We start from the raw sequence: 25,017 nt of genomic DNA, 5'->3' as shown, positions 1-25,017 counted from the left end.
GGTACTGTGCAGAGGCCAGCTAGAGGGGACTGTTTAACAGTCTGATGGCCTGGTGATAGAAGCTGAAGTCTCTCGGTCCCAGCTTTGATGCACCTGTACTGTCTCTCCTTCAAGAGGGTAGCAGGGTGAACAGGCCGTGGCTCAGGTGGCTGATGATCTTCTTGGTCTTCCTGTGACACCGGAGGCTGTAGATGTCCTGGAGGGCAGGCAGTGTACCCCCCCCCCCCCCGTCTGGAGAACCCTGCCTTGCTCTTCTACAACGCTGATGATGATAATCAAATAGTGACTAAATGCTTAGCAGCCCTGGCAGAGTTGCTCTGTGTGTGACGATGTGACACGCCTGTCTGTGTACCTATTTCTCAACGCATTTCCATTTGCACTGTCCATCAGGAATTCCTGGGAAAATCCATGTCTGATTTCACTGTTAGTCTAATAGAATGGCTTTGTTGTCCACTCACTGACAACGGGGATGTTTCCTACTTAGTGTCTGGCCCTGACCTTGTAAGGAACAGATACTTCCCCCTGACGGCCCGAATACTGTCTACAGTGATGTGAGTGGAAGTGTAGGTCTGTTGGGATATGTCATGTGTGACTTACGTGCACATGATTCCTGTATCTATACTGTAGCCTTGAAGAAGTCACTCATTTTCAGTTTGCCACATTTTCCCACCCTACTGTAAAAAAGCTGTGGGAGAAAGAGGCAGAATTGACCGTTCGGAACATTACTCTGTTCCAATGGACGCTCATCAGAGGAGGAAGGGGAGGACTCATCCTCAGTGAATTTCATAAAAATAGGGAAATGTTTGAAAGCTATCCCTTTTAGATAAAACTATACTCAACACACTGTTTTGCAATGATCTACAGTAGCCTCAACAGCACTCTGTAGGGAAGCACCATGGTGTAGCCGGAGGACAGCTAGCTTCTGTCCTCTGGGTACATTGACTTCAATACACCCCCCTTCCATAGGCTAGGTTGTAGGAACCTCATGGTGGGTATAGGGAAAATCTAGTATCATGTAGTAGCCTGAACCTATTGACGTTAAGTGAATGGAATTTGCTGTAATATGCTGCCATGGTCATAAAAATAAGAATGGTCCTCATCTTAAACGGCACCGACTGCTCTGCTCCAACGGGAGCCTAGTGTTTAATTACTGGGTAGGCCTTGCCGTCACACTGGTTGAAAGCCTAAAGTTATTCACCACGTAGTTGGCGAGTGTTTCTTCTGGTGATGTAGGGTATGTCCTCCCTTGAGTCTGTTGGCATCAGCCTAAGCACCGCTTTAGGGGGTGACTGACCAAGGTGGTGGTCATATGCTGAAACCAAGGTCCTGCTTTTCCACCCAGCCTACGTTAGGACATCCTGCTGGCCCTGCTGCTCTACTGGAGAACACACAGAGGAACACAATAGCCGGTAGAACTAGAACGCACGTGGTCCTTGCAAATTCTACACAAAATGTAACATGGAATCATAGTCATTCCATGTTAAAGCATCGCCTCTCTTCTATTCAAATGAATCAATGTAGCCTATTTCTTTGATCCAGATCTCGGCTCAGTTTAGCCTCCCCAAATCCTTACTACGCACCACTTCTTCATCCCACTGCGTCTGCCGGATCCAAATGAGGAAGTTTACTTAGTGAGGGCGTGAGTCAGGCCTGCACTACCCCATAATCCCTCACACGCCTAATGACTAACAGCGTTCTGCAGCTGATATCAGGGTGTTAATAATATCAAAAGTATGTCTCTCGTCTCGACTCAAAATGAGACGGCTGAGTCGGCCAAGACGGAAAATAACTTTAATCCCGGTCTACAATATTATCATTTGTCATTTTTCTGTAAGTCTAGTTTTCCCATTTAAAAAAAAAAAAAAAAAAAAAAAAAAACTTGATCGTCATACAGACCTGAAACACTAGCCTGTTTTGTGTAGGTTTTTTTTATGGGTCTTTTGAGGGGGACATTCTTGTCGTCACCCAGGGAGACACAGCTTTGAGGTTGAGTTCAGTCAGACCACTAGACTCTCTGAGCCTTAGACCACTGGGTTGAGTTCAGTCAGACTACTAGACTCTCTGAGCCTTAGACCACTGGGTTGAGTTCAGTCAGACTACTAGACGAAGACATTAGACCCCTGGGTTGAGTTCAGTCAGACCACTAGATGAAGACATTAGACCACTGGGTTGAGTTCAGTCAGACCACTAGACTCCCTGAACCTTAGACCACTGGGTTGAGTTCAGTCAGACCACTAGACTCTCTGAGCCTTAGACCACTGGGTTGAGTTCAGTCAGACCACTAGACTCTCTGAGCCTTAGACCCCTGGGTTGAGTTCAGTCAGACTACTAGACGAAGACATTAGACCCCTGGGTTGAGTTCAGTCAGACCACTAGACGAAGACATTAGACCCCTGGGTTGAGTTCAGTCAGACCACTAGACGAAGACATTAGAGCCCTGGATTGAGTTCAGTCAGACCACTAGACGAAGACATTAGACCTCTGAAGTATTGTCTGACCAACCTGTGCGTAAAGCCTCTCTCCTTCACGCCATGGGGCTTAGGAAATGTAGTGGTATGTGTCGAGATTAAGAGAAAGCTGTCAATACTCTTTCTTCATCTTCCCGGCACAATGAGGTCCAGCGGTTTAAACTGTCTACAGGAGTTTTACTTTCAAAGGGTTGTGATCGGGTCATGGTTCGTTACGCCCTAAACGTTCTGCAAATGTTAATCATCAAATGTTTTTCCCTCTTTCTATCTGATGAAACCTCTTGTCTGTGTGACAGGTGTTTTCGTCAATGTCTGTGTGTTGCAGAACAATGGTCTCTCCCTGACCCCTAGCTCTTGTCTGTGTCTAGCCCTTCCCCCTCAGGCAGTGTAGGAGGCGGTGTGTGTGTGTGTGTGTGGACCACAGAGCGATCAGGAGAGTAGGCCATGCTCCGCCTGTGGAATTCCTTTCTCTCATCTCTGTCAGTGGCCTACACACACCACCTGAGCCATGTTTTTCCAGGAGCCCCAGCTGTTAGTCTTCACTTCCTCGTTGCTGTTTCCTTAGTTACTTTTTTTCCCTCCAGGAAGTGTTATGTTCTCTTTATCTCTCGTCCACGTTCCTCAGATGGGGAGTGGAGACTGTTGTTTGCTAGGCTATTATACTTCCCTTTATACCTCTAATCTCTGTCCCTCTCACTCTGCCTTCCCTCTCTCCCTCTGTCCCTCTCACTCTGCCTTCCCTCTGTAGCGGTGTAGTGGTTGAGCCTGTGTGCTCCTCAGATTCCAGTGAGAATGAAGAGGTTTAGGAGACATGGACAGGAGTCCCACAGAGATCGGATCAAACAGGAGCTCTATGGGTTCAACAAGGTAAGAGCCGGAACAGAGTCAACCTTATTGTAGAGATCAGAGATCAGATTATGGTCCCAATTCCAGACAATTGTCAGTTGATTTGTCCTGCCAGTTTCTATAACTTCTCTCAATTCAAAGGGCTATATTTACATGGGAAACATATGTTAACATTGCCTAAGCAAGTGAAATAAACAATCCTAAATAACCAGTAAAGATTACACTCACAAAAATGTAAAAGGAATAGACATTTCTATTGTCATATACTGGCTATATACAGTGTTGTAACAATGTGCAAATAGTTGAAGTACAAAAGGGGAAATAACTAAACATAAATATGACTTGTATATAAAATGGTGGTTGCTCTTCTCTGGCAACAGGTCACATCTTTCTGCTGTGATGGTATTTCACCCAATAGATTTCTCTCTCCCTCTCCTCGCTTTCCTCTCTCTCCCCCTCTAATTTTCTCTCCTCTTTCTTGCTATTTCCCCCTTTTTTTCTCTCCTTTCTCTTCTCTCACCCCTCTCTCTCTCCCCCCCTCTCTCCCTCTCCCCCATAGACGGTGGAACATGGTTTTCCCCACCAGCCCAGTGCTCTGGTCTTCAGTCCCAGTCTACAGCTCCTGGCCATCGGCACACGCTCCGGCGCCATCAAACTGTATCCTTCAATAGACACTCAGAGGGAGAGTGCTGGCTTGCTGGCTGGCTTGCTGGCTGGCTTGCTGGCTGGCTGGCTGGCTGGCTTGCTGGCTGGCTGGCTGGCTGGCTGGCTGGCTGGCTGGCTGGCTGGCTGGCTGGCTGGCTGTGTAAGAGTGCAACATTTAAGCGTCAACATTTTTGACCCAGTTTGTCTCCGTTACCCTCTGCTTTAGCTGTCTGTGGTTAGTGTGTATTTGTGTGGAGTTATTTTTCCAGGCTATTGCTCAGCCCTGACTGTACCAGACAGGCACAATGGTGTGTTTCTGTGTCTCTGTTTTTAGTGCGTTTTGATTCATCTGACACAATCGTGCTCATTGACCGTGTAGAACCAGTCGGCACGCTATCCCCATTCATTCCCTACGATAACCCGTCATTATAACTCTCCAGTCACACAATGGGGCACATTGTTCGGTTCTAACACAAAACAAATTCTATGAATAAATGTAATATTAGCCAATGGCAGGGCAGCCAGAACAGCCCATCTCTTTCTGTAGATGCATGTGGACCCTTTCAATACAGTGTAGTAAAGGAAACACGTGTGTAAGTATGAATGCTTCAGGTGTGTATGGGGGGGGGGGCATGCTTCAGGTGTGTGTGTGTGTATGGGGGGGGGGGGGCATGCTTCAGGTGTGTGTGTGGGGGCATGCTTCAGGTGTGTGTGTGGGGGCATGCTTCAGGTGTGTGTGTGGGGTGGCATGCTTCAGGTGTGTGTGTGGGGTGGCATGCTTCAGGTGTGTGTGTGGGGTGGCATGCTTCAGGTGTGTGTGTGGGGTGGCATGCTTCAGGTGTGTGTGTGGGGTGGCATGCTTCAGGTGTGTGTGTGGGGTGGCATGCTTCAGGTGTGTGTGTGGGGTGGCATGCTTCAGGTGTGTGTGTGGGGTGGCATGCTTCAGGTGTGTGTGTGGGGTGGCATGCTTCAGGTGTGTGTGTGGGGTGGCATGCTTCAGGTGTGTGTGTGGGGTGGCATGCTTCAGGTGTGTGTGTGGGGGGGGGGGTTATGCTTCAGGTGTGTGTGTGGGGGGGGCATGCTTCAGGTGTGTGTGTGGGGGGGGCATGCTTCAGGTGTGTGTGTGGGGGGGGCATGCTTCAGGTGTGTGTGTGTGTGGGGGGGGGCATGCTTCAGGTGTATGTGTGTGGGGGGGGCATGTTTCAGGTGTATGTGTGTGGGGGGGGCATGTTTCAGGTGTATGTGTGTGGGGGGGGCATGTTTCAGGTGTATGTGTGTGGGGGGGGCATGTTTCAGGTGTATGTGTGTGGGGGGGGCATGTTTCAGGTGTATGTGTGGGGGGGGGGCATGTTTCAGGTGTGTGGGGGGGGGCATGTTTCAGGTGTGTGGGGGGGGGGCATGTTTCAGGTGTGTGGGGGGGGGGCATGTTTCAGGTGTGTGGGGGGGGGGGCATGTTTCAGGTGTGTGGGGGGGGGGGGGCATGTTTCAGGTGTGTGGGGGGGGGGGGGGGGGGGGCATGTTTCAGGTGTGTGTGGGGGGGGGCATGTTTCAGGTGTATGTGTGTGGGGGGGGGCATGTTTCGTGTGTGTGTTCTTTAACCCGAGGTCAGTTATGGGGCTCCAGGTGTAGAGTTCATGGGTCTACATGATGAGAACGCTGCCGTCACACAGGTCCACTTCTTACCACAGCAGGTGAGTGTCTGCTCCACACACACACCTACTGTACAGGCCTGAAGAGTGCTGTGGCAACCCCTTATCTCATCCTCCATTCACACCTGTTACTGAAAAAAATCACTTTCTATGCGACCTGACATTTTATTTTAGGAGCACCAGTGTCGACCAGGAAGAGAGATCTCCCAGATAGTAATAGTTTTCACTGGGCCGTTGTTTGAGTGCCCTGGAGAAAAAAGCGTACATGTAAAGAATATTAAAGAAGGCATCGGTGATGTTTGTATTTCTTGTAACTTTATGAAGACGTGACGGCATGGGAATCCCTCTGTCTACGACTTAGTGTAGCCAGCCAGTCATTTCTAAAGGCGTTCCCAGAAAACTTTCCAAATTAGAACTGCAACGTTGGCTTACCTGGCAGAATGATATGATATCGTGATGATTTGTTTCAATCGGGTGGTCTTTTGTTTTGCTAACTCTGCTATTGTACATGCAGTACAGAAACACTGCCAGCCAAACTCCAGGCTCTTGAGTTGCCATATTTTCTTTTTAATTAATGGGGCAACTATACCCTCCCCAAAAAATATTTTCTTCCCCAGACCTCAAAAGTATTTTCCTGCTGTACTTTAAGCATTGTTGTTAGCTAGCTAGCTAACTTCCTGGTAACTTTACCAGTACATCTAAACATCACAGACAGAAAGGAAAGGGCATATCTTATTTTAGGAGATCAATGATCATAGGTATGAATGACTGATCTCTTGCATGTCGTCACTCACTAACTTGAGACGGTGTAGAATGTTCAATGTCATGCTTGTCACTAGGTAGTACGGATGTAGAAACCGATATTCCACAGATGACTCATATCATTGACTGGTTTTTCTTTCAACATTTCAGCTTTTTCTAATAATCAAATGTCTTTATAGCACAACTTGCTTCAAAAGTTACTAGAATTCATATAGGCCTGATTATGCTAAATCAATCAATTACACAGCTATTCTGGTGCTCCTAGGCTTTATATTGTGCTCCTAACTTTTTAAAGTTCTATAAAATGTTCTGTATGTGATAGCTGTGTGCTCCCATTACTGGTCCTATTGACATTGCAGGAAATGTTAGTAGTAAAGCTGTGGCCAACGTCCCTGGTTGGTCTGTGTTGAATAGGTTGACTTGGTCACTCTGTTGGATGACAACAGTCTCCACATGTGGACCCTCAGAGCTCACCAAGGAGTCTCTGAGCTGCTGGAGATAGGACGCTTCACACTTACTGGACCCCCGGGGTGAGACACACACTACATACACCCCACCACTTCCTGACTTGATTTCTCTCTCACACTCGTTGGATCGCCATGGTAAGAGACGCACTGAGAGGCACAGAACTCGGATTGAAAATGGTGACATGCACACGTTCAATGACAAACACGTATGCACCTTAAATAGTCTATTTTTAGTTTAACTAACCCATCCACCACCCCGACGTCTTCGGAGGACACACCTGTTTTAGTTTGTAATGCTTTTCTGCTACATATACGTCCATTTTTACATACGTGTTACTTTTTCTATATAGCAATCACAGCACAATAATACTCTACCGAACATGAGCTCTTTAATCCCACCTCTCAGCCCGTCCCACCTATCACCATAGACCTCGTTTGGTTTCCATGTGCCATATATTTCAATTGTTCCTTGATGTTTAGCATGAGTTTGGAGCCTTTTTAATCGTATCCACAGACTGAGCTAAAGATGAAAACCTTTCCTACAGGTATTATTGATTGATTTAGACAATCGCCCGACACTGCTATTAGTAAGGTTAATTTTAATTGAATGTAGTGGGGTTTTTTTTAATACCATTCCTGAACCTGTGACCAGAAACAAGCTACATACAAGCAATACCAGAATAAATAATCTCGTGATTCTGTCTCTTATCAGCAAAATCTACAGAGCTGAGATTGTTGTATGCCCCATATACAGTGCATTCTGAAAATATTCAGACCCTTTGACTTTTTCCCCATTTTGTTAGGTTACAGCCTTATTCTAAAATGTATTAAGTTTTTTTTTTCTCCTTATCATTCTACACACAATACCCCGTAATGACAAAGCAGAAATTGTTTTTTTTGCAAATTTATAAAAAATAAATGGAAATATCACATTTACTTAAGTATTCAGACCCTTTACTCAGTACTTTGTTGAGGCTTTAATCACTGCCAAAGGTGCTTCAAGTCTTCTTGGGTATGATGCTACAAGCTTGGCACACCTGTATTTGGGGAGTTTTTCCCATTCTTGTCTGCAGATCCTCTCAAGCTCTCAGGTTGGATGGGGAGTGTTGCTGCACAGGTATTTGTAGGTATCTTCAGAGATGTTCGATCGGGTTCAAGTCCAGGCTCTGGCTGGGCCACTCAAGGACATTCAGACTAGTCCCTGAAGCTCTACGGACAATTCCTTCGACATCTTAGCTAGATTTTTGCTCTGACATGCACTGTCAACTATGGGACCTTTTTATAGACAGGTGTGTGCCTTTCCAAATCATGTCCAATCAATTGAATTTACCACAGGTGCATTTCATTCAAATCTCAAGGATGATCAATGGAAACAGGATGCACCTGAGCTTAATTTCAAGTCTCATAGCAAAGGGTCTGAATACTTATGTAAATAAGGTATTTTTGTTTTTAATATTGGGGTATTGTGTGTAGATTGAAGATTTTTTTTAAAGAATAAGCCTGTAACAAGTCAAGAGGTCTGAATACTTTCCGAAAGCATATACAGCATTCTGTTGGTGGCAAGCATTTTGTATAATAATTTAAATTGAAAAACTCCATGTTGAATCAAGTGTTTAAAAAAAAAAAAATCTAGGTTTGTTGTCAATAAGACCATCGGACCATCTCCTTGAATCATGACGCACCTTTGCGTCCTAAGGCAAACCCTTGGCTGCCAATTGGCGTAGGCCAGAGGGAAATATGGGCAGTCCCGTGATCACGTCATTCAATACTGCCACCCTTCACTCACACGTTCAAAGCCCTGTACGTCTATTGCATATCTGATGGTGCTTTTTAAGAGAACTAACCAAATAAGATGGGTAAGTCAGTAAAATAATGAGATTATATTAGAAATAATAACAGCACAATATTGTAGGTTCATGCTCATATTAAGAAAATCAGAGGCAAGGCTATAAGCACGTCAGCCTGACCTGCACAGTTCTCTGGATCCGATTGGCTAGAAGCACGTCAGCCCGACCTGCACAGTTCTCTGGATCCGATTGGCTAGAAGCACGTCAGCCCGACCTGCACAGTTCTCTGGATCTGATTGGCTAGAAGCACGTCAGCCCGACCTGCACAGTTCTCTGGATCCGATTGGCTATAAGCACGTCAGCCCGACCTGCACAGTTCTCTGGATCCGATTGGCTATAAGCACGTCAGCCTGACCTGCACAGTTCTCTGGATCTGATTGGCTAGAAGCACGTCAGCCCGACCTGCACAGTTCTCTGGATCCGATTGGCTAGAAGCACGTCAGCCCGACCTGCACAGTTCTCTGGATCCGATTGGCTATAAGCACGTCAGCCCGACCTGCACAGTTCTCTGGATCCGATTGTTCTAAAATATTAGAGAAAATTAAGAGTTCTTTGTCCATCACCTGCACGCTGCCTATCAACAGAGAGACATATTTCATATCCTTATTATGTCCTGTTATATTCCAACAAAAAGGAACATCCATTCTAACAGCCAATAATGATTGCCAGTAAAAATGTTACGCATCACACTAGCCATAAAAGGATACAGCTGGGATCAAACCCGGGTGTGTAGTGAAGGCTCTCGCAACGCAGTGCCTTAAACCGCTGCGCCACTCGGGATGCTTTATATTTATTACATTATCTTAAATTATTTTAGTTCCGATTCACATCTGCCAAAAATGGCCATAATATAATCATAATATATCCAATCTCTACAATTAGGCCATATCAAACCAAAAAAACAACCTTGGTATTTCTAATATACTGCCTGTGCAATCTATAAATTCATTTAATTATAAAAGTCAGCCTTGCCCTTCTTTGCTTTCCCTGAATCAAAATCACATTTTTAAGTCCATATAGTCCAAAGTTACGTATTGCCTAAATAACATTTTAACAAGTCCGTCATGCTCAATTCGCTTTCCCATATGTCCAACCTCATTGTAAAGTCCATGGTTCCGTAATGCATTAATAAAACAAGTCCATGCATATAAATGTAAAACATTTGTAAAAATGAATCCATGATTGTAATGTGGTAGTGTTTTATGGGGCACTACTTCAACAGGATGTAGATGCCACTCACAGCCACGTTGGAATCTTCCTGTCTTTGAACATTTGGTTGTTTACCTACAGTTTATCGACCACTCCATGAACATTTGGTTGTTTACCTACAGTTTATCGACCACTCCATGAACATTCTGCTTCTCTGCTCGGAGCCTTTTTAAAGTGGGGTACTGGGCACGTCGTCGTCTCCACTATTTCATGGGGAAATTGTTCATTAATAGAGAAGGGGGTGTGTTCTTCAGCTCCCTACCCTGTTGAAACGAGGCTCTCTTCGTTTGGTAGTGAGTTAGCATAGCTACTATGGGACTGGGCCTTCCCTCCCCTCTGCCACTCAAACGGTCAGCCAGTTCTATCCACCTGTCTGTCATCTTGAGTTTGTGTTTCATGAACTCCTTGACTTGTTCCTCCGTCGACTGATCGCTTTTGTTTCATCCTCCTTTAGTCCCATTATAACAACATTGTTCTTCATACTCCTGCGCTTTAGAGCAGGTCATTTGGCTTTCATTGTTTTATCATACCGTAGCCTCTCCATTGTGTATTTGAGGGAGTAGCTTTAAATATCTTATTTTACATTACTATTTCTTATATCTTCTACTGTATACACTTTTTTTAATTCTTTTTTTTAAGGCCTCAACCTCAAGACTATTTTAACTTGGTCTTTGACAGATTCAACCTGTTAACTGTACCCATCTCTCGTTCCCTCCGTCAGGGCTCCTCCCAGTGTGACTCGTGTGACGGCGGTGCTGACCCACTCCTCTGGGGACCTGTTGTTTCTGGGAACAGAGGGGGGACACGTGTTCGTGGTGGAGGTACCGGGCTTCAGAGAACTAGAGGAGAGGAACATTAGCCTGGAGAATGTCACCAACAGGTACACACACATACACAGCCTTTTTATTGGCTCTCTGAGTTGGAAATATTTGTCCCCTAAACAGATCTGCTGTTGATTAATGTGAATACCTCCCAGACATTCTCTCTCACACACGTACACAACCATAGTTGATCCATTTAATGTTTTTATTTAACCTTTTATTTAACTAGACAATTCAGTTAAGAACAAATTATTATTTACAATGACGGCCTACCTGGGGAACAGTGGGTTAACTGCCTTGTTCAGGGGCAGAACGACAGATTTTTACCTTGTCAGCTCGGGGATTCGATCCAGCAACCTTTCGGTTACTAGTCCAACGCTCTAACCACTAGGCTACCCATAATGATGCTAAAACCCAACCCTGTCGTTCCCTCCCTCTGTAGTTTACCAGAGGACTATGGAGGTCGTAGGAGCTTGGAGCATGTCGAGTCCTTACAGGAGAATCCTGTCAACCCACGCCAGGTTCTGATTGGCTACGGACGAGGCATGATGGTCATCTGGGACCTGGAGCGCCAATCAGCCGTCAAACACATCCCCGCTACTCAGGTACAGTGTGAGTCTCTGTGTTGGTGTCTGGGTCTCGAGGGCTCTGGACCTGACTTCCTGTTTGGCTGTGTGTCTCTCTAGCAACTAGAGAGCGTGTGGTGGACGGAGGACGGCGGCCATGTTCTCAGTTCCCATAGCGACGGGAGCTACTGTCGCTGGATGGTGGCCGGGGAGGGGACACAGAGCGAACAGGAGAAGTCCGAAGTACCGTACGGTAAGGGAGCATCACAAGTCAATGTCCTGTTCCTCTCTGTTGAACCTCACAGAACACAGCGACGGGGGTGAGGACGGTATTGGTTGAATGCTGAAGGGGTTAGTTGATTGATTGGACGGTTTGTCTCTCCTGTGTAGGCCACTTCCCCTGTAAGGCCATCTCTAAAATCATCCAGCTCCCTACTGAACAAGGGTGAGTTTCTTTCCTTTGTCTGTGTCCCCTTCCTCTCGCTGCGTCAACCTGTTCCACATGAATCCAAGTGTAAAGATCTGGTCTTCTCCGTGTCCAGGCCTCCGTTCCTGTTCCTCAGTGGCGGCATGCCCCGGGCCAGCTACGGAGACAGACACTGTATCAGTGTGATCCACAGTAAAACACACGTGGCTCTGGACTTCACCTCCAGAATCATCGACTTCTTCGTCATCAGAGACGGACCAGACCATACAGGTAGAAAGGCAGGGGGATACACACAGACACACACACACACACACACACACACACACACCCAGTCTAACCCCTCTCCCTCTGTCCAGGCGACCCCAGTGCGTTGGTGGTCTTAGTAGAAGAGGAGTTGGTAGTGATAGATCTTCAGACTGAAGGGTGGCCAGTCATCCAGACTCCGTACCTGGTCCCTCTCCACTGCTCGGCCATCACCTGCTCCCACCATGTCTCTGCTATACCCCTGAAGCTGTGGGAGAGGGTCCTGTCTGCCGGAGCACTGCAGAACACACACTACTCTAAGAAGGTAGGTGACACACACACACTGCTCAAGCAAGTTCCTGCACCACACACACAGGCACCCATGCAAACACCTGAGCAGAAAATCAGTCTGAATTGGAGCTCAAATTGACTGAACTCTCTCATCCTCTTTCTCCCCCCCGTCCCTTCTCTCTCTCCTTCTCTTTTCATCCGCTTTCTTCCCCCCCGTCCCTTCTCTCTCCCTCTGTCTAGCCGTGGCCTATAACAGGAGGACAGAACCTGTCTCCCGACGCTCCTCAGCGAGACCTACTTCTCACAGGGTCAGTGGACATTCACAGCTCATCAGTTTCTTTTCAATACAAGTTAGGATCAATGTTAAATGTTGCTATGTGGAGACCTGGAACAGGGTTTCAAAGGGTTAAAGTCAATCAATCAATCAATCAATTTTATTTTATATAGCCCTTCGTACATCAGCTAATATCTCGAAGTGCTGTACAGAAACCCAGCCTAAAACCCCAAACAGCTAGTAATGCAGGTGTAGAAGCAAAGTCATGTTGTTTCTCTGGTTGTTAATCCTCACAAACGTGTCCTAATATCCTCCCTCCCTCTCTCCCAGGCACGAGGACGGTACGGTCCGATTCTGGGATGCGTCAGGAGTCTGTCTGTACCCCATGTACAAGCTGAGCACGGCAGGGGTGTTCCTCACTGACGCAGAACCCAATGACAACATGAACCAGGGCACGGAGGGAGAGTGGCCACCTTTCAGAAAGGTGGGGGGGGTGTATATATAAATAACCAGAGTTACCACCCTTCTGATGTGTGTGTAATAACATAATGGTGTCCCTGTAGGAAGGTGTGTTTGTTAGAGGAAATGTGTGTACTGAATAACCAGCTGAATTACACCCTGAGATGATGTATTAAATATGTCCCTCTTGCCTCTTTTTGTCCCCCCCAGGTGGGTTGTTTTGACCCGTACAGTGACGACCCTCGCCTGGGCGTTCAGAAGATCCACCTGTGTAAATACAGCGGTTACCTGACTGTAGCTGGCACCGCTGGACAGGTGAGTTGACCAGGGGAAAACCAACCACTACTCCCTCTGGTGGCCATATGTGGGCATTACTGCTGCTGTTGTCTTCATTTCCAACTTTCTTTGGCACTAGGTCTTCGTTCCCCATGCCAATCTTTTCCTGGGGCTATTTGGCTCACGGACAGTCACACATTCAGTGAAGGACCCATTTTCCTGACCCAGTCTGCATGTCTGCATAGCTCTCCTATAATGTAATATGATAACTAATGAAAGTGGTCTCCCATCCTTTATAGAGCACTGGATCATCAGGGGGAAGTCTTCTCTATCTGTCATTAACAACAGAACAGTGACTGTCTGTCTGACCTCTCCCTCTGTAGATCCTGGTGTTAGAGCTGAATGATGAGGCAGCGGAACAGACGGTGGAAGCCACGGTAGCTGACCTGTTACAGGGACAGGAGGGCTTCCGCTGGAAGGTAAACATCATTACGTTATAACAATCTTTGATTTAATTGGATTTCATTGAGCATAAAGACAATGAGTGATCAATACATTGGGTTACAGAAACGTTATAGAACGTTACACATCTGTCCCTATCAGGGCCACACGCGTCTGGAGGTGAAGGAGGAGCCGGTGATGTTCCCCCCAGGATTCCAGCCCTTTGCCCTGGTCCAGTGTCAGCCTCCGGCCGTGGTCACCGCCCTCACCCTGCACTCTGAGTGGAAACTAGTGACCTTCGGGACCAGCCACGGCTTCGGACTCTACGACTACCAGCAGAAAAACACCGTCCTCGTCAGGTAAGAGTGTTTCTGCATCTTTCTGCCTGTCTGTCTTCCATATAACGGCAGGTAGCAGAGGTGGGATATAGACTACTGTGTGTTAACCCTCTCCTGTAGGTGTACTCTGAACCCCAGTGACCAGCTGGCTATGGAAGGGCCTCTGTCCAGAGTAAAGAGCATTAAGAAGTCTCTCCGTCAGTCCTTCAGGAGGATCAGACGCAGCCGAGTGTCTTTACGCAAACACCACGTCAACAGCGCTGCTAAGGTAAACAACAACAAAAATAAAAAAAACATGACTGCATGAATCCTTATTGAACCAAGTTCCTAAAGATCAGAGTTGTTGAAGACCAGGAAGTGTCTGAAACAGGCTCCTCTGTCTCTCTGTCTGTCTCTGTGTCTGTCTCTGTGTCTGTCTCTGTCTCTGTGTCTGTCTCTGTGTCTGTCTCTGTGTCTGTCTCTGTGTCTGTCTCTGTGTCTGTCTCTGTGTCTGTCTCTGTGTCTGTCTCTGTGTCTGTCTGTGTCTGTCTGTGTCTCTCTGTGTCTCTCTGTGTCTGTCTCTGTCTCTGTCTCTGTCTCTGTCTCTGTGTCTGTCTCTGTGTCTGTCTCTGTGTCTGTCTCTGTGTCTGTCTCTGTGTGTCTGTGTCTGTCTCTGTGTCTGTCTCTGTGTCTGTCTGTCTGTCTGTGTGTCTGTCTCTGTGTGTCTGTCTCTCTGTCTGTCTGTCTCTCTGTCTGTCTCTGTGTCTAGGTGCAGGAGGCCAATGCTCGTCTGGAGGCTGAGCTAGCAGAGATGGAGTTAGCTCCTGTTCAGAGAAAGATAGAGGCTCGATCCTCAGACGACTCCTTCACCGGCCTCGTTCGCACGCTGTACTTCGCTGACACCTTCCTCTCAGACAGTAAGACACACACACACACACACATACACATACATATACACACACACAGACCTTGAGGTATTTAATGTTTGTGATGTCTCATATTGCTCATTCCTCTCTCCTCCTATAGGCTCCCATCACACGCCCTCTCTCTGGGCAGGGACCAATGGGGGCTCGGTATTAGCCTACCAGCTCCGCCTACCGCCTGTGGAACGCAGAGCAGAGGACCCCGTCTCCGCCCACCCTGGTGAGAGCATGCATTTTTAGCCATGCCCTTTTCTCCTCTCGTCTATCTCTCTCCCTCGTGCCTCCTTCGACCCTCTCGTTCATCTCTCTCCCTCGTGCCTCCTTCGACCCTCTCGTTCATCTCTCCCTCGTGCCTCCTTCGACCCTCTCCTCTCGTGCCTCCTTCGACCCTCTCGTTCATCTCTCCTCTCGTGCCTCCGTCGACCCTCTCCTCTCGTGCCTCCGTCGACCCTCTCCTCTCGTGCCTCCGTCGACCCTCTCCTCTCGTGTCTCCGTCGACCCTCTCCTCTCGTGCCTCCGTCGACCCTCTCCTCTCGTGCCTCCGTCGACCCTCTCCTCTCGTGCCTCCGTCGACCCTCTCCTCTCGTGCCTCCGTCGACCCTCTCCTCTCGTCCACCTCTCTCCCGCGTGCCTCCGTCGAACCTCTCCTCTCGTCCACCTCTCTCCCGCGTGCCTCCGTCGAACCTCTCCTCTCGTCCACCTCTCTCCCGCGTGCCTCCGTCGAACCTCTCCTCTCGTCCACCTCTCTCCCGCGTGCCTCCTTCGAACCTCTCCTCTCGTCCACCTCTCTCCCGCGTGCCTCCTTCGAACCTCTCCTCTCGTCCACCTCTCTCCCTCGTGCCTCCTTCGAACCTCTCCTCTCGTCCACCTCTCTCCCTCGTGCCTCCTTCGAACCTCTCCTCTCGTCCACCTCTCTCCCTCGTGCCTCCTTCGACCCTCTCCTCTCGTCCACCTCTCTCCCGCGTGCCTCCTTCGAACCTCTCCTCTCGTCCATCTCTCTCCCGCGTGCCTCCTTCGTCCATCTCTCTCCCGCGTGCCTCCTTCGAACCTCTCCTCCCGTCCATCTCTCTCCCTCGTGCCTCCTTCGTCCATCTCTCTCCCGCGTGCCTCCTTCGAACCTCTCCTCTCGTCCATCTCTCTCCCGCGTGCCTCCTTCGAACCTCTCCTCTCGTCCATCTCTCTCCCTCGTGCCTCCTTCGAACCTCTCCTCTCGTCCATCTCTCTCCTGCGTGCCTCCTTCGTCCATCTCTCTCCCGCGTGCCTCCTTCGAACCTCTCCTCTCGTCCATCTCTCTCCCGCGTGCCTCCTTCATCCATCTCTCTCCCGCGTGCCTCCTTCGAACCTCTCCTCTCGTCCATCTCTCTCCCGCGTGCCTCCTTCGTCCATCTCTCTCCCCTCGTGCCTCCTTCGAACCTCTCCTCTCGTCCATCTCTCTCCCGCGTGCCTCCTTCGAAGCTCTCCTCTCGTCCATCTCTCTCCCTCGTGCCTCCTTCGAAGCTCTCCTCTCGTCCATCTCTCTCCCTTGTGCCTCCTTCGAACCTCTCCTCTCGTCCATCTCTCTCCCGCGTGCCTCCTTCGAACCTCTCCTCTCGTCCATCTCTCTCCCGCGTGCCTCCTTCGAACCTCTCCTCTCGTCCATCTCTCTCCCGCGTGCCTCCTTCGAACCTCTCCTCTCGTCCATCTCTCTCCCGCGTGCCTCCTTCGAAGCTCTCCTCTCGTCCATCTCTCTCCCGCGTGCCTCCTTCGAACCTCTCCTCTCGTCCATCTCTCTCCCGCGTGCCTCCTTCGAACCTCTCCTCTCGTCCACCTCTCTCCCTCGTGCCTCCTTCGAACCTCTCCTCTCGTCCACCTCTCTCCCGCGTGCCTCCTTCGACCCTCTCCTCTCGTCCATCTCTCTCCCGCGTGCCTCCTTCGAACCTCTCCTCTCGTCCATCTCTCTCCCGCGTGCCTCCTTCGTCCATCTCTCTCCCGCGTGCCTCCTTCGAACCTCTCCTCTCGTCCATCTCTCTCCCTCGTGCCTCCTTCGAACCTCTCCTCTCGTCCACCTCTCTCCCTCGTGCCTCCTTCGAACCTCTCCTCTCGTCCATCTCTCTCCCGCGTGCCTCCTTCGAACCTCTCCTCTCGTCCATCTCTCTCCCGCGTGCCTCCTTCGTCCATCTCTCTCCCGCGTGCCTCCTTCGAACCTCTCCTCCCGTCCATCTCTCTCCCTCGTGCCTCCTTCGTCCATCTCTCTCCCGCGTGCCTCCTTCGAACCTCTCCTCTCGTCCATCTCTCTCCCGCGTGCCTCCTTCGAACCTCTCCTCTCGTCCATCTCTCTCCCTCGTGCCTCCTTCGAACCTCTCCTCTCGTCCATCTCTCTCCCGCGTGCCTCCTTCGTCCATCTCTCTCCCGCGTGCCTCCTTCGAACCTCTCCTCTCGTCCATCTCTCTCCCGCGTGCCTCCTTCATCCATCTCTCTCCCGCGTGCCTCCTTCGAACCTCTCCTCTCGTCCATCTCTCTCCCGCGTGCCTCCTTCGTCCATCTCTCTCCCCTCGTGCCTCCTTCGAACCTCTCCTCTCGTCCATCTCTCTCCCGCGTGCCTCCTTCGAAGCTCTCCTCTCGTCCATCTCTCTCCCTCGTGCCTCCTTCGAAGCTCTCCTCTCGTCCATCTCTCTCCCTCGTGCCTCCTTCGAAGCTCTCCTCTCGTCCATCTCTCTCCCTCGTGCCTCCTTCGAACCTCTCCTCTCGTCCATCTCTCTCCCGCGTGCCTCCTTCGAACCTCTCCTCTCGTCCATCTCTCTCCCGCGTGCCTCCTTCGAACCTCTCCTCTCGTCCATCTCTCTCCCGCGTGCCTCCTTCGAACCTCTCCTCTCGTCCATCTCTCTCCCGCGTGCCTCCTTCGAACCTCTCCTCTCGTCCATCTCTCTCCCGCGTGCCTCCTTCGAACCTCTCCTCTCGTCCATCTCTCTCCCGCGTGCCTCCTTCGAACCTCTCCTCTCGTCCATCTCTCTCCCGCGTGCCTCCTTCGAACCTCTCCTCTCGTCCACCTCTCTCCCTCGTGCCTCCTTCGAACCTCTCCTCTCGTCCACCTCTCTCCCGCGTGCCTCCTTCGAACCTCTCCTCTCGTCCATCTCTCTCCCGCGTGCCTCCTTCGTCCATCTCTCTCCCGCGTGCCTCCTTCGAACCTCTCCTCTCGTCCATCTCTCTCCCTCGTGCCTCCTTCGAACCTCTCCTCTCGTCCATCTCTCTCCCTCGTGCCTCCTTCGAACCTCTCCTCTCGTCCATCTCTCTCCCGCGTGCCTCCTTCGAACCTCTCCTCTCGTCCATCTCTCTCCCGCGTGCCTCCTTCGTCCATCTCTCTCCCGCGTGCCTCCTTCGAACCTCTCCTCTCGTCCATCTCTCTCCCGCGTTCCTCCTTCGTCCATCTCTCTCCCTCGTGCCTCCTTCGAACCTCTCCTCTCGTCCATCTCTCTCCCTCGTGCCTCCTTCGAACCTCTCCTCTCGTCCATCTCTCTCCCGCGTGCCTCCTTCGAAGCTCTCCTCTCGTCCATCTCTCTCCCTCGTGCCTCCTTCGAAGCTCTCCTCTCGTCCATCTCTCTCCCTCGTGCCTCCTTCGAACCTCTCCTCTCGTCCATCTCTCTCCCGCGTGCCTCCTTCGAACCTCTCCTCTCGTCCATCTCTCTCCCGCGTGCCTCCTTCGAACCTCTCCTCTCGTCCATCTCTCTCCCGCGTGCCTCCTTTGAACCTCTCCTCTCGTCCATCTCTCTCCCGCGTGCCTCCTTCGAACCTCTCCTCTCGTCCATCTCTCTCCCGCGTGCCTCCTTCGAACCTCTCCTCTCGTCCATCTCTCTCCCGCGTGCCTCCTTCGAACCTTTCCTCTCGTCCATCTCTCTCCCGCGTGCCTCCTTCGAACCTCTCCTCTCGTCCATCTCTCTCCCGCGTGCCTCCTTCGAACCTCTCCTCTCGTCCATCTCTCTCCCGCGTGCCTCCTTCGTCCATCTCTCTCCCTCGTTCCTCCTTCGACCCTCTCCTCTCGTCCATCTCTCTCTCAGCTAAGGAGATCCAGCTGATGCACCGTGCTCCAGTAGTGGGCATCGTGGTGTTGGACGGCCACGGTTCCCCTCTGCCTGAGCCCCTGGAGGTGGCACATGACCTGGCCCGCTCAGCTGACATGCAGGGCTGCCACCAGCTACTGGTCATATCCGAGGAACAGTTTAAGGTGAGAACACACACACATCTTACCCACTCACACTCATCTGATGGGGAGACTTTATTTGGCCACAGGTTGAGAAAGAACCGCGGAATGTTTTGTCCTCCAAGACTTTTAAATGAATATGTAATGTTTGTCTGTTTCCAGGTGTTCACCCTGCCCAAGGTGAGCGCTAAGATGAAGTTAAAGCTCACCGCCATCGATGGTTCGCGCGTGCGCAGGGTGGGCGTGGCCTGGTTCGGCAGCAGCCGCTCGGAGGACTATGGTGAGAGCGGCCTCACCGTCCTGACCAATCAGGGAGACCTCCACGTGGTGTCGTTGCCGGGGGTGAAATTGCAGGTCCAGTACCCCTGTATCCGCAGAGAGGACGTCAGCGGCATCGCATCCTGTGTCTTCACCAAACACGGACAGGGTAGGACGAGAGAGAGACAACCATTTGACCTCACAAGCATTTTCCGTTTCATGTGTTCAGCTTCTTTCTCCTCTCCAGGTTTCTACCTGATCTCTCCGTCTGAGTTTGAGCGTTTCTCTCTGTCCGCTCGCTGTGTGGTGGAGCCCAGGTCTCTAGTGGAGGTGCCCTCCCAGACACCCAGCACCACCCTGCCTCGGGCGCAGCCTGACGGGCCGTCTGTGGCGCACAGGTACACTCCCACTGCTTCTCTTTAGTGGTATTACCTATCGTCTTTTGGAAGCAGTGTTTTCTGACTGACTTTTTCACTCAACTAACCTTTTCACTTTTTTACTGAACTGTGTTTTTTCTGTCATTCCAGAAATTCCACGCGGGCCACCGATGACGTGGGTAAGATGTAAACTACAGTATAATGTTAGCTGTAGTTATGTCACTAGTACTGCATCGCGCATGTGTCTGTGCCTAACAGTAGGAAGGTTTCCGTTAGGCTGTCAGCCTGTCTGTTTGTTCTGTGTCTTGATCAGCTTGCTGCATGTGTGTTTAAGATGACAGTTTGTACACACACACACACACTGGTTGTCGATCTGCGTGTCTTGATGTGCTGACTGCGTGGTGCTGTTTGTTTACAGAGGGCTCTGCTAGACGTGTGATGGAGCATGCTTTGCTGAATGACGAGAGTGAGTAGCCTGCAGAACATAACCATAACCAACAGCAATGTTTTAGGATGTGATCACTGCGGGGGATTGAACCAGCAACCTTCATGTTTGCTACTGCCATGATCTCACCAGCTGAACCGCATTCAAGTGTGTCGACTTTAACTGTCAACTCTGTCTGTTACATAGCAACCCACGACCACCCTACCGCACGTTTCATCATAACCAACTTAACTCATGGCAACTGTCAATCGTCATTGTGTGTCTGTGGTCTGACCTGTTCGTTCCTTACAGCGGTGCTTCAGGAGATCCAGAAATCTCTAGAAGGATACCAGCCGTGAGTATTCGTCCCGAAAGCCAAGTGTTCATGACAAGCCGTTACATTTTACATTGACAGTACCAGTCAAAAGTTTTACAACTCCTACTCATTCCAGGGTTTTTCTTTATTTTGACTATTTTCTACATTGTAGAATAATAGTGAAGACATCGAAACTATGAAATAACACACATGGAATCATGTTGTAACCAAAAAAGTGCTAAACAAATCATAATATATTTGAGATTCTTCAAGGTGGCCACCGTTTGCCTCGATGACAGCTTTGTAGGTGTCCAAACTTTTGACTGGTACTGTACATTTGAGTCATTTAGCAGATGCTCTTATCCAGAGCGATTTACAGGAGCAATTAGGATTTAAGTGCCTTTCTCAAGGGCACAGACAGATCTTTCACCAAGTCAGCTCAGAGATTCGAACCAGCGACCTTTAGGTTACTGGCCCAATGCTCTAAAGTGCTAGGCTAGCTGCTCCTTCCAATGTGTTTTGTTGGTACTCATGTGTTTGCTACAGGACGTTCCTGGAGAACAATGTGAAGAGTGCTCTCGCTGGAGGGAAGGTGCTGACCAATGGAGGTGAGTTTGATATGATCAGTAAAGAACCGGGTTCAAATATTATAATATTTTCTGCCCGTGTTAGACAGCTATGTCGGTCCTCTAATACAGGACTAGTAAAGCAGTGTTACAGACAGCTATGTCAGTCCTCTAATACAGGACTAGTAAAGCAGTGTTACAGACAGCTATGTCGGTCCTCTAATACAGGACTAGTAAAGCAGTGTTACAGACTGCTATATCAGTCCTCTAATACAGGACTAGTAAAGCAGTGTTACAGACAGCTATGTCGGTCCTCTAATACAAGACTAGTAAAGCAGTGTTACAGACAGCTATGTCAGTCCTCTAATACAGGACTAGTAAAGCAGTGTTACAGACAGCTATGTCAGTCCTCTAATACAGGACTAGTAAAGCAGTGTTACAGACAGCTATGTCAGTCCTCTAATACAGGACTAGTAAAGCAGTGTTACAGACAGCTATATCAGTCCTCTAATACAGGACTAGTAAAGCAGTGTTACAGACAGCTATATCAGTCCTCTAATACAGGACTAGTGAAGGCCCAGTGTTACAGACAGCTGTGTCAGTCCTCTAATACAGGACTAGTGAAGGTCCAGTGTTAGAATGCTGTCAGTCCTCTAATACAGGACTAGTAAAGGTCCAGTGCAGTACTTTAGTGAGCATTTTGAATGTATATTTTATAGTGACCTCACTGTGAACCTGGCCCCGTGGCCTCGACTGTGACAGACCCACTAGGATAACAGTCCATTTAAATGAATGTAGCCAGCCTACAGTGGGAGGGAGTTTATGAAAACGTAATCTCTCATTGACAGACACTACCTAAATATAACTAAGCATCTGACCAAATTACGCACGCTTTTAGTTCTGGGTTAACCGAGATGAATGAAAACATGACCAGACAGAGATCACATGAAAGCTGCAATACTTGTCCCAGTCTGCAGAAAGGAAGACCATTTAATCACACCTAGAACTATACCGAACAAGAATATCAACGCAACAGTTAAGCTTTTACTGAGTTACAGTTCATATAAAGGACATCAGTCACTTGAAATAAATAAATTAGACCCTAATCTATGGATTTCACATGACAGGGCAGGGGCACCGCTTATAGTTGGGCCTTGGTGGGCCGGGCTAATCAGAATTAGTTTTCCCCCACAAACGGGCTTTATTGCTTACAGAAATACTCCTTAGTTTCATCAGCTGTCTGGGTGGTTGGTCTCATCATCCCACAGGGTAAGAACCCAGATGTGGAGGTCCTGGACTGGTGTGGTTATGAGGCCGGTTGGACATACTGCCAAATTCTCTAAAACGACTTTGAAGCTGCTCAGTGTAGAGAAATTAACATTCAATTGTCTGGCAACATTTCTGGTGGACATTCCTGCAGTCAGCATGCCAATTGCACATTCCCTCAAGACATCTGTGGCATTGTGTTGTGACAACTGCACATTTTAGTGGCTTTTTATTGTCTATCACAAGGTGCACCTGTGTAATCATCATGCTGTTTAATCAGCTTGTTCATATGCCACACCTGTCAGGTGGATGGATTATCTTGGCAAAGGAGAAATACTGACTAACAGGGATGTAAACAAATTTGTGCACAGAATTTTAATGAAAAAGGCTTATTTTGCATATGGAACAATTCTGGGATATTTTATTTCAGCTCATGAAACATGGGACCAACACTTTATAAATTGCGTTTATATTTTAGTATATTTTCAATTACCTAGGTTTAGTGCATGGGAGTGTATTTTAGTCGATGTATTTTAGTTTTCACATTTTTCCAAGTGTATTTCCAAATGCACTAAAATATTCAGCCAATGAATGCCTACTTTGAATTTATGTCAAAGTAACTGAGATATTTGGACACTGGTCTGAAATGGTATTTGGACACTGGTCTGAAATGGTATTTGGACCCTGGTCTGGATCTGTATTTGGACCCTGGTCTGGATCAGTATGATGAATATCACAATGGTGATGATGATGATGATGATGATTTGTTATGACGATGGCATTGACCCTGTTCATTTGTTTTGCTCATCTCTTGTTCTCTCTCTCTCTCTCAGACTGAGCCAGTCCTTCCTGGTCATGAGACATCATGGAGTCTGCCTAGCAAACTACGCCAACACTACTAATACTGCCACTACTGACCCCTGAACCATGACCCCTAGCCCCCAGAGACTGAAACCTCACCCCTAACCCAAAAAGACTCACTGCCTGTGCCCCAAATTGCACTCTATTCCCCAAGTAGTGCACTGCTTTTTACCAAGCCCATATAGGGCGAGTGGTGTAGTGTATGAGGACTAGGGTGTGATTTGAGCCCATATAGAGAGAAGAGCGATGGAGAGGGGGTCCACCGGCTGTGCCTAGAGACCAACCACTGTACTGTAATACCCTCCTACACTTGGTACCTCTACACCTGCAACACAGTGGTCATGATATGGTCATTCCGCTGACGCGCTTGTCCAAAGCCAATCACAGTTCACACACCTTCACATACAAGCCATAATTGCATTTAACACACCCTACTCGCTCACCCACCCACTCTCTCCTCATCCCGACCCCATTCACGGCCTTCCGACCTTCAGCCTTTCACCATTTGAACCCAAGCTGACCTGTGGAACTCTGTTTTGTCCAATCCCAACCCTGCCTCGGCACGTCCTCGCTTGCCTTCGTCTCCTAGAGAGACACGGTTGGAGACGGGGAGATATAGGGAGGAAGAATGGACTTGTTTTTATTCATATTTTATTTGTGATTTTAATTTGACCTGTGATTTTAGTATTTTTGTTTTGATTCGACCTACAATCTAGATGGATGGGGGGGGGAAACTGTACAAGAAAACAACAAGAATATTTAAAAAGTGACCTGTTTGACATGGTAGTTTGTTGCTAATGCTGACAAGACATTGTTTGGGGCGAGAGAGAGAAACACTGAGTATCTGTGGAATCGGAACAGTTCATTTTAAACCAGACCTAATCCTAGAACGTCAGCCTGGCAGTCAGAAAAAGAGCCCGTGTCCACAAAGCCTCTGAGTACGAGTGATGATCAGTTTAGGTTTATAAGATTATATGGACAGATCTTAGATCGGCATTCCTTGTGTAAACGGGCCCTGTTCCTGCTTTAGCCAACCTCAGAAACTGATCTGACTACCAGACTAGTCGTGAAAGACCACTGTGCCGTAAATGTCTCCCCAAGCGCTTTTTTTTTTGCTAACTGACCTCCCTCCTTGCCTCCCCTACCGTCCGCTCGTTAAGGTGTAATAACCAGTTATAAGTTATAGTCGTAGGTACTTGTCCACTACCGTGTAGCACACAATGGGAAGGGGAACAACTTTCTATGAGGGTTTTACATTTTTATCATGTTAAACGTCTTTGTTTTGAACACAGCATTGAATAATGTAATTTAGGAATGTAATTTTAAGATATTGTAGTCAAATGTTTAATATATATATATATGTACTATATGATGATTCTAGGCCTGCAGTTGGGCCTGTTTTGTTAATGGGGGTTGGCTGCTATAGTCGGATCTTACAAGGAAATATTTTGGTACTGTTTCTCCGAAATGCTGGGTATTTTAGCATTTTTATGGTCTCTAGAATATATTTTTGTAGTGAATGGTCGAGTATGAGAACCCTAATTTTTGGATTGCTAACTTTCACACTACATAATGTCCTGCTGGAAAATGAATACAAGTTTTTTTTCACAAGAGTTCATGTCTGTTCCTTTCTATGAAGTTGGACTTTATTGACTGCTTGATTGAACATTAGAGTTGCTGATTCAAGCCTTGCTCTGACTCTCTTCCCCTCAATCGGCACATTCACAACAAGGTACTGATCTGATGGCCATGGCCTGGGGGTATACCCTGAGCCTGGTGAGTTTGGTGCTGGCCGGTGAAGTGGATAAAGTAGGGATCGGTTGTCATACAAGCACAGCCAAGCG

At 48.7% G+C, this 25,017-nt stretch overlaps 1 protein-coding gene across 6 annotated transcripts in view; it reads left to right on the top strand.

The window, feature by feature from the left end:
- Positions 1–24,786, top strand: part of LOC120046104 (LLGL scribble cell polarity complex component 2-like) — a 36,721-nt gene extending 11,935 nt beyond the window's left edge. Inside the window, exons 2-27 of one of the 6 annotated variants that reach the window (XM_038991060.1) lie at positions 3,217–3,335; positions 3,874–3,971; positions 5,569–5,650; positions 6,785–6,900; positions 10,615–10,773; positions 11,157–11,319; positions 11,401–11,533; positions 11,671–11,725; positions 11,823–11,977; positions 12,064–12,275; positions 12,482–12,549; positions 12,846–12,999; positions 13,185–13,289; positions 13,634–13,729; positions 13,854–14,050; positions 14,150–14,297; positions 14,778–14,925; positions 15,035–15,151; positions 18,963–19,129; positions 19,268–19,532; positions 19,611–19,761; positions 19,891–19,919; positions 20,159–20,206; positions 20,477–20,519; positions 21,027–21,088; positions 23,146–24,786. In XM_038991060.1, coding sequence (XP_038846988.1) covers positions 3,261–3,335; positions 3,874–3,971; positions 5,569–5,650; positions 6,785–6,900; positions 10,615–10,773; positions 11,157–11,319; positions 11,401–11,533; positions 11,671–11,725; positions 11,823–11,977; positions 12,064–12,275; positions 12,482–12,549; positions 12,846–12,999; positions 13,185–13,289; positions 13,634–13,729; positions 13,854–14,050; positions 14,150–14,297; positions 14,778–14,925; positions 15,035–15,151; positions 18,963–19,129; positions 19,268–19,532; positions 19,611–19,761; positions 19,891–19,919; positions 20,159–20,206; positions 20,477–20,519; positions 21,027–21,088; positions 23,146–23,150 — 3,051 coding nt within the window. In that variant the 5' untranslated portion in view covers positions 3,217–3,260 and the 3' untranslated portion in view covers positions 23,151–24,786. Of the gene's footprint in view, positions 1–3,216; positions 3,336–3,873; positions 3,972–5,568; positions 5,651–6,784; positions 6,901–10,614; positions 10,774–11,156; positions 11,320–11,400; positions 11,534–11,670; positions 11,726–11,822; positions 11,978–12,063; positions 12,276–12,481; positions 12,550–12,845; positions 13,000–13,184; positions 13,290–13,633; positions 13,730–13,853; positions 14,051–14,149; positions 14,298–14,777; positions 14,926–15,034; positions 15,152–18,962; positions 19,130–19,267; positions 19,533–19,610; positions 19,762–19,890; positions 19,920–20,158; positions 20,207–20,371; positions 20,677–21,026; positions 21,089–23,145 lie in introns of those variants that run through there. The other 5 variants (XM_038991057.1, XM_038991061.1, XM_038991058.1 and 2 more) reach the window with 5 other exon arrangements.
- Positions 24,787–25,017: the final 231 nt, after the last annotated feature.

The sequence above is a fragment of the Salvelinus namaycush genome, chromosome 4 (genome assembly GCF_016432855.1).
Source record: "Salvelinus namaycush isolate Seneca chromosome 4, SaNama_1.0, whole genome shotgun sequence".
In the NCBI taxonomy this organism is placed as follows: domain Eukaryota; kingdom Metazoa; phylum Chordata; class Actinopteri; order Salmoniformes; family Salmonidae; genus Salvelinus; species Salvelinus namaycush.
This window is presented reverse-complemented; position numbering and strand designations above follow the sequence as displayed.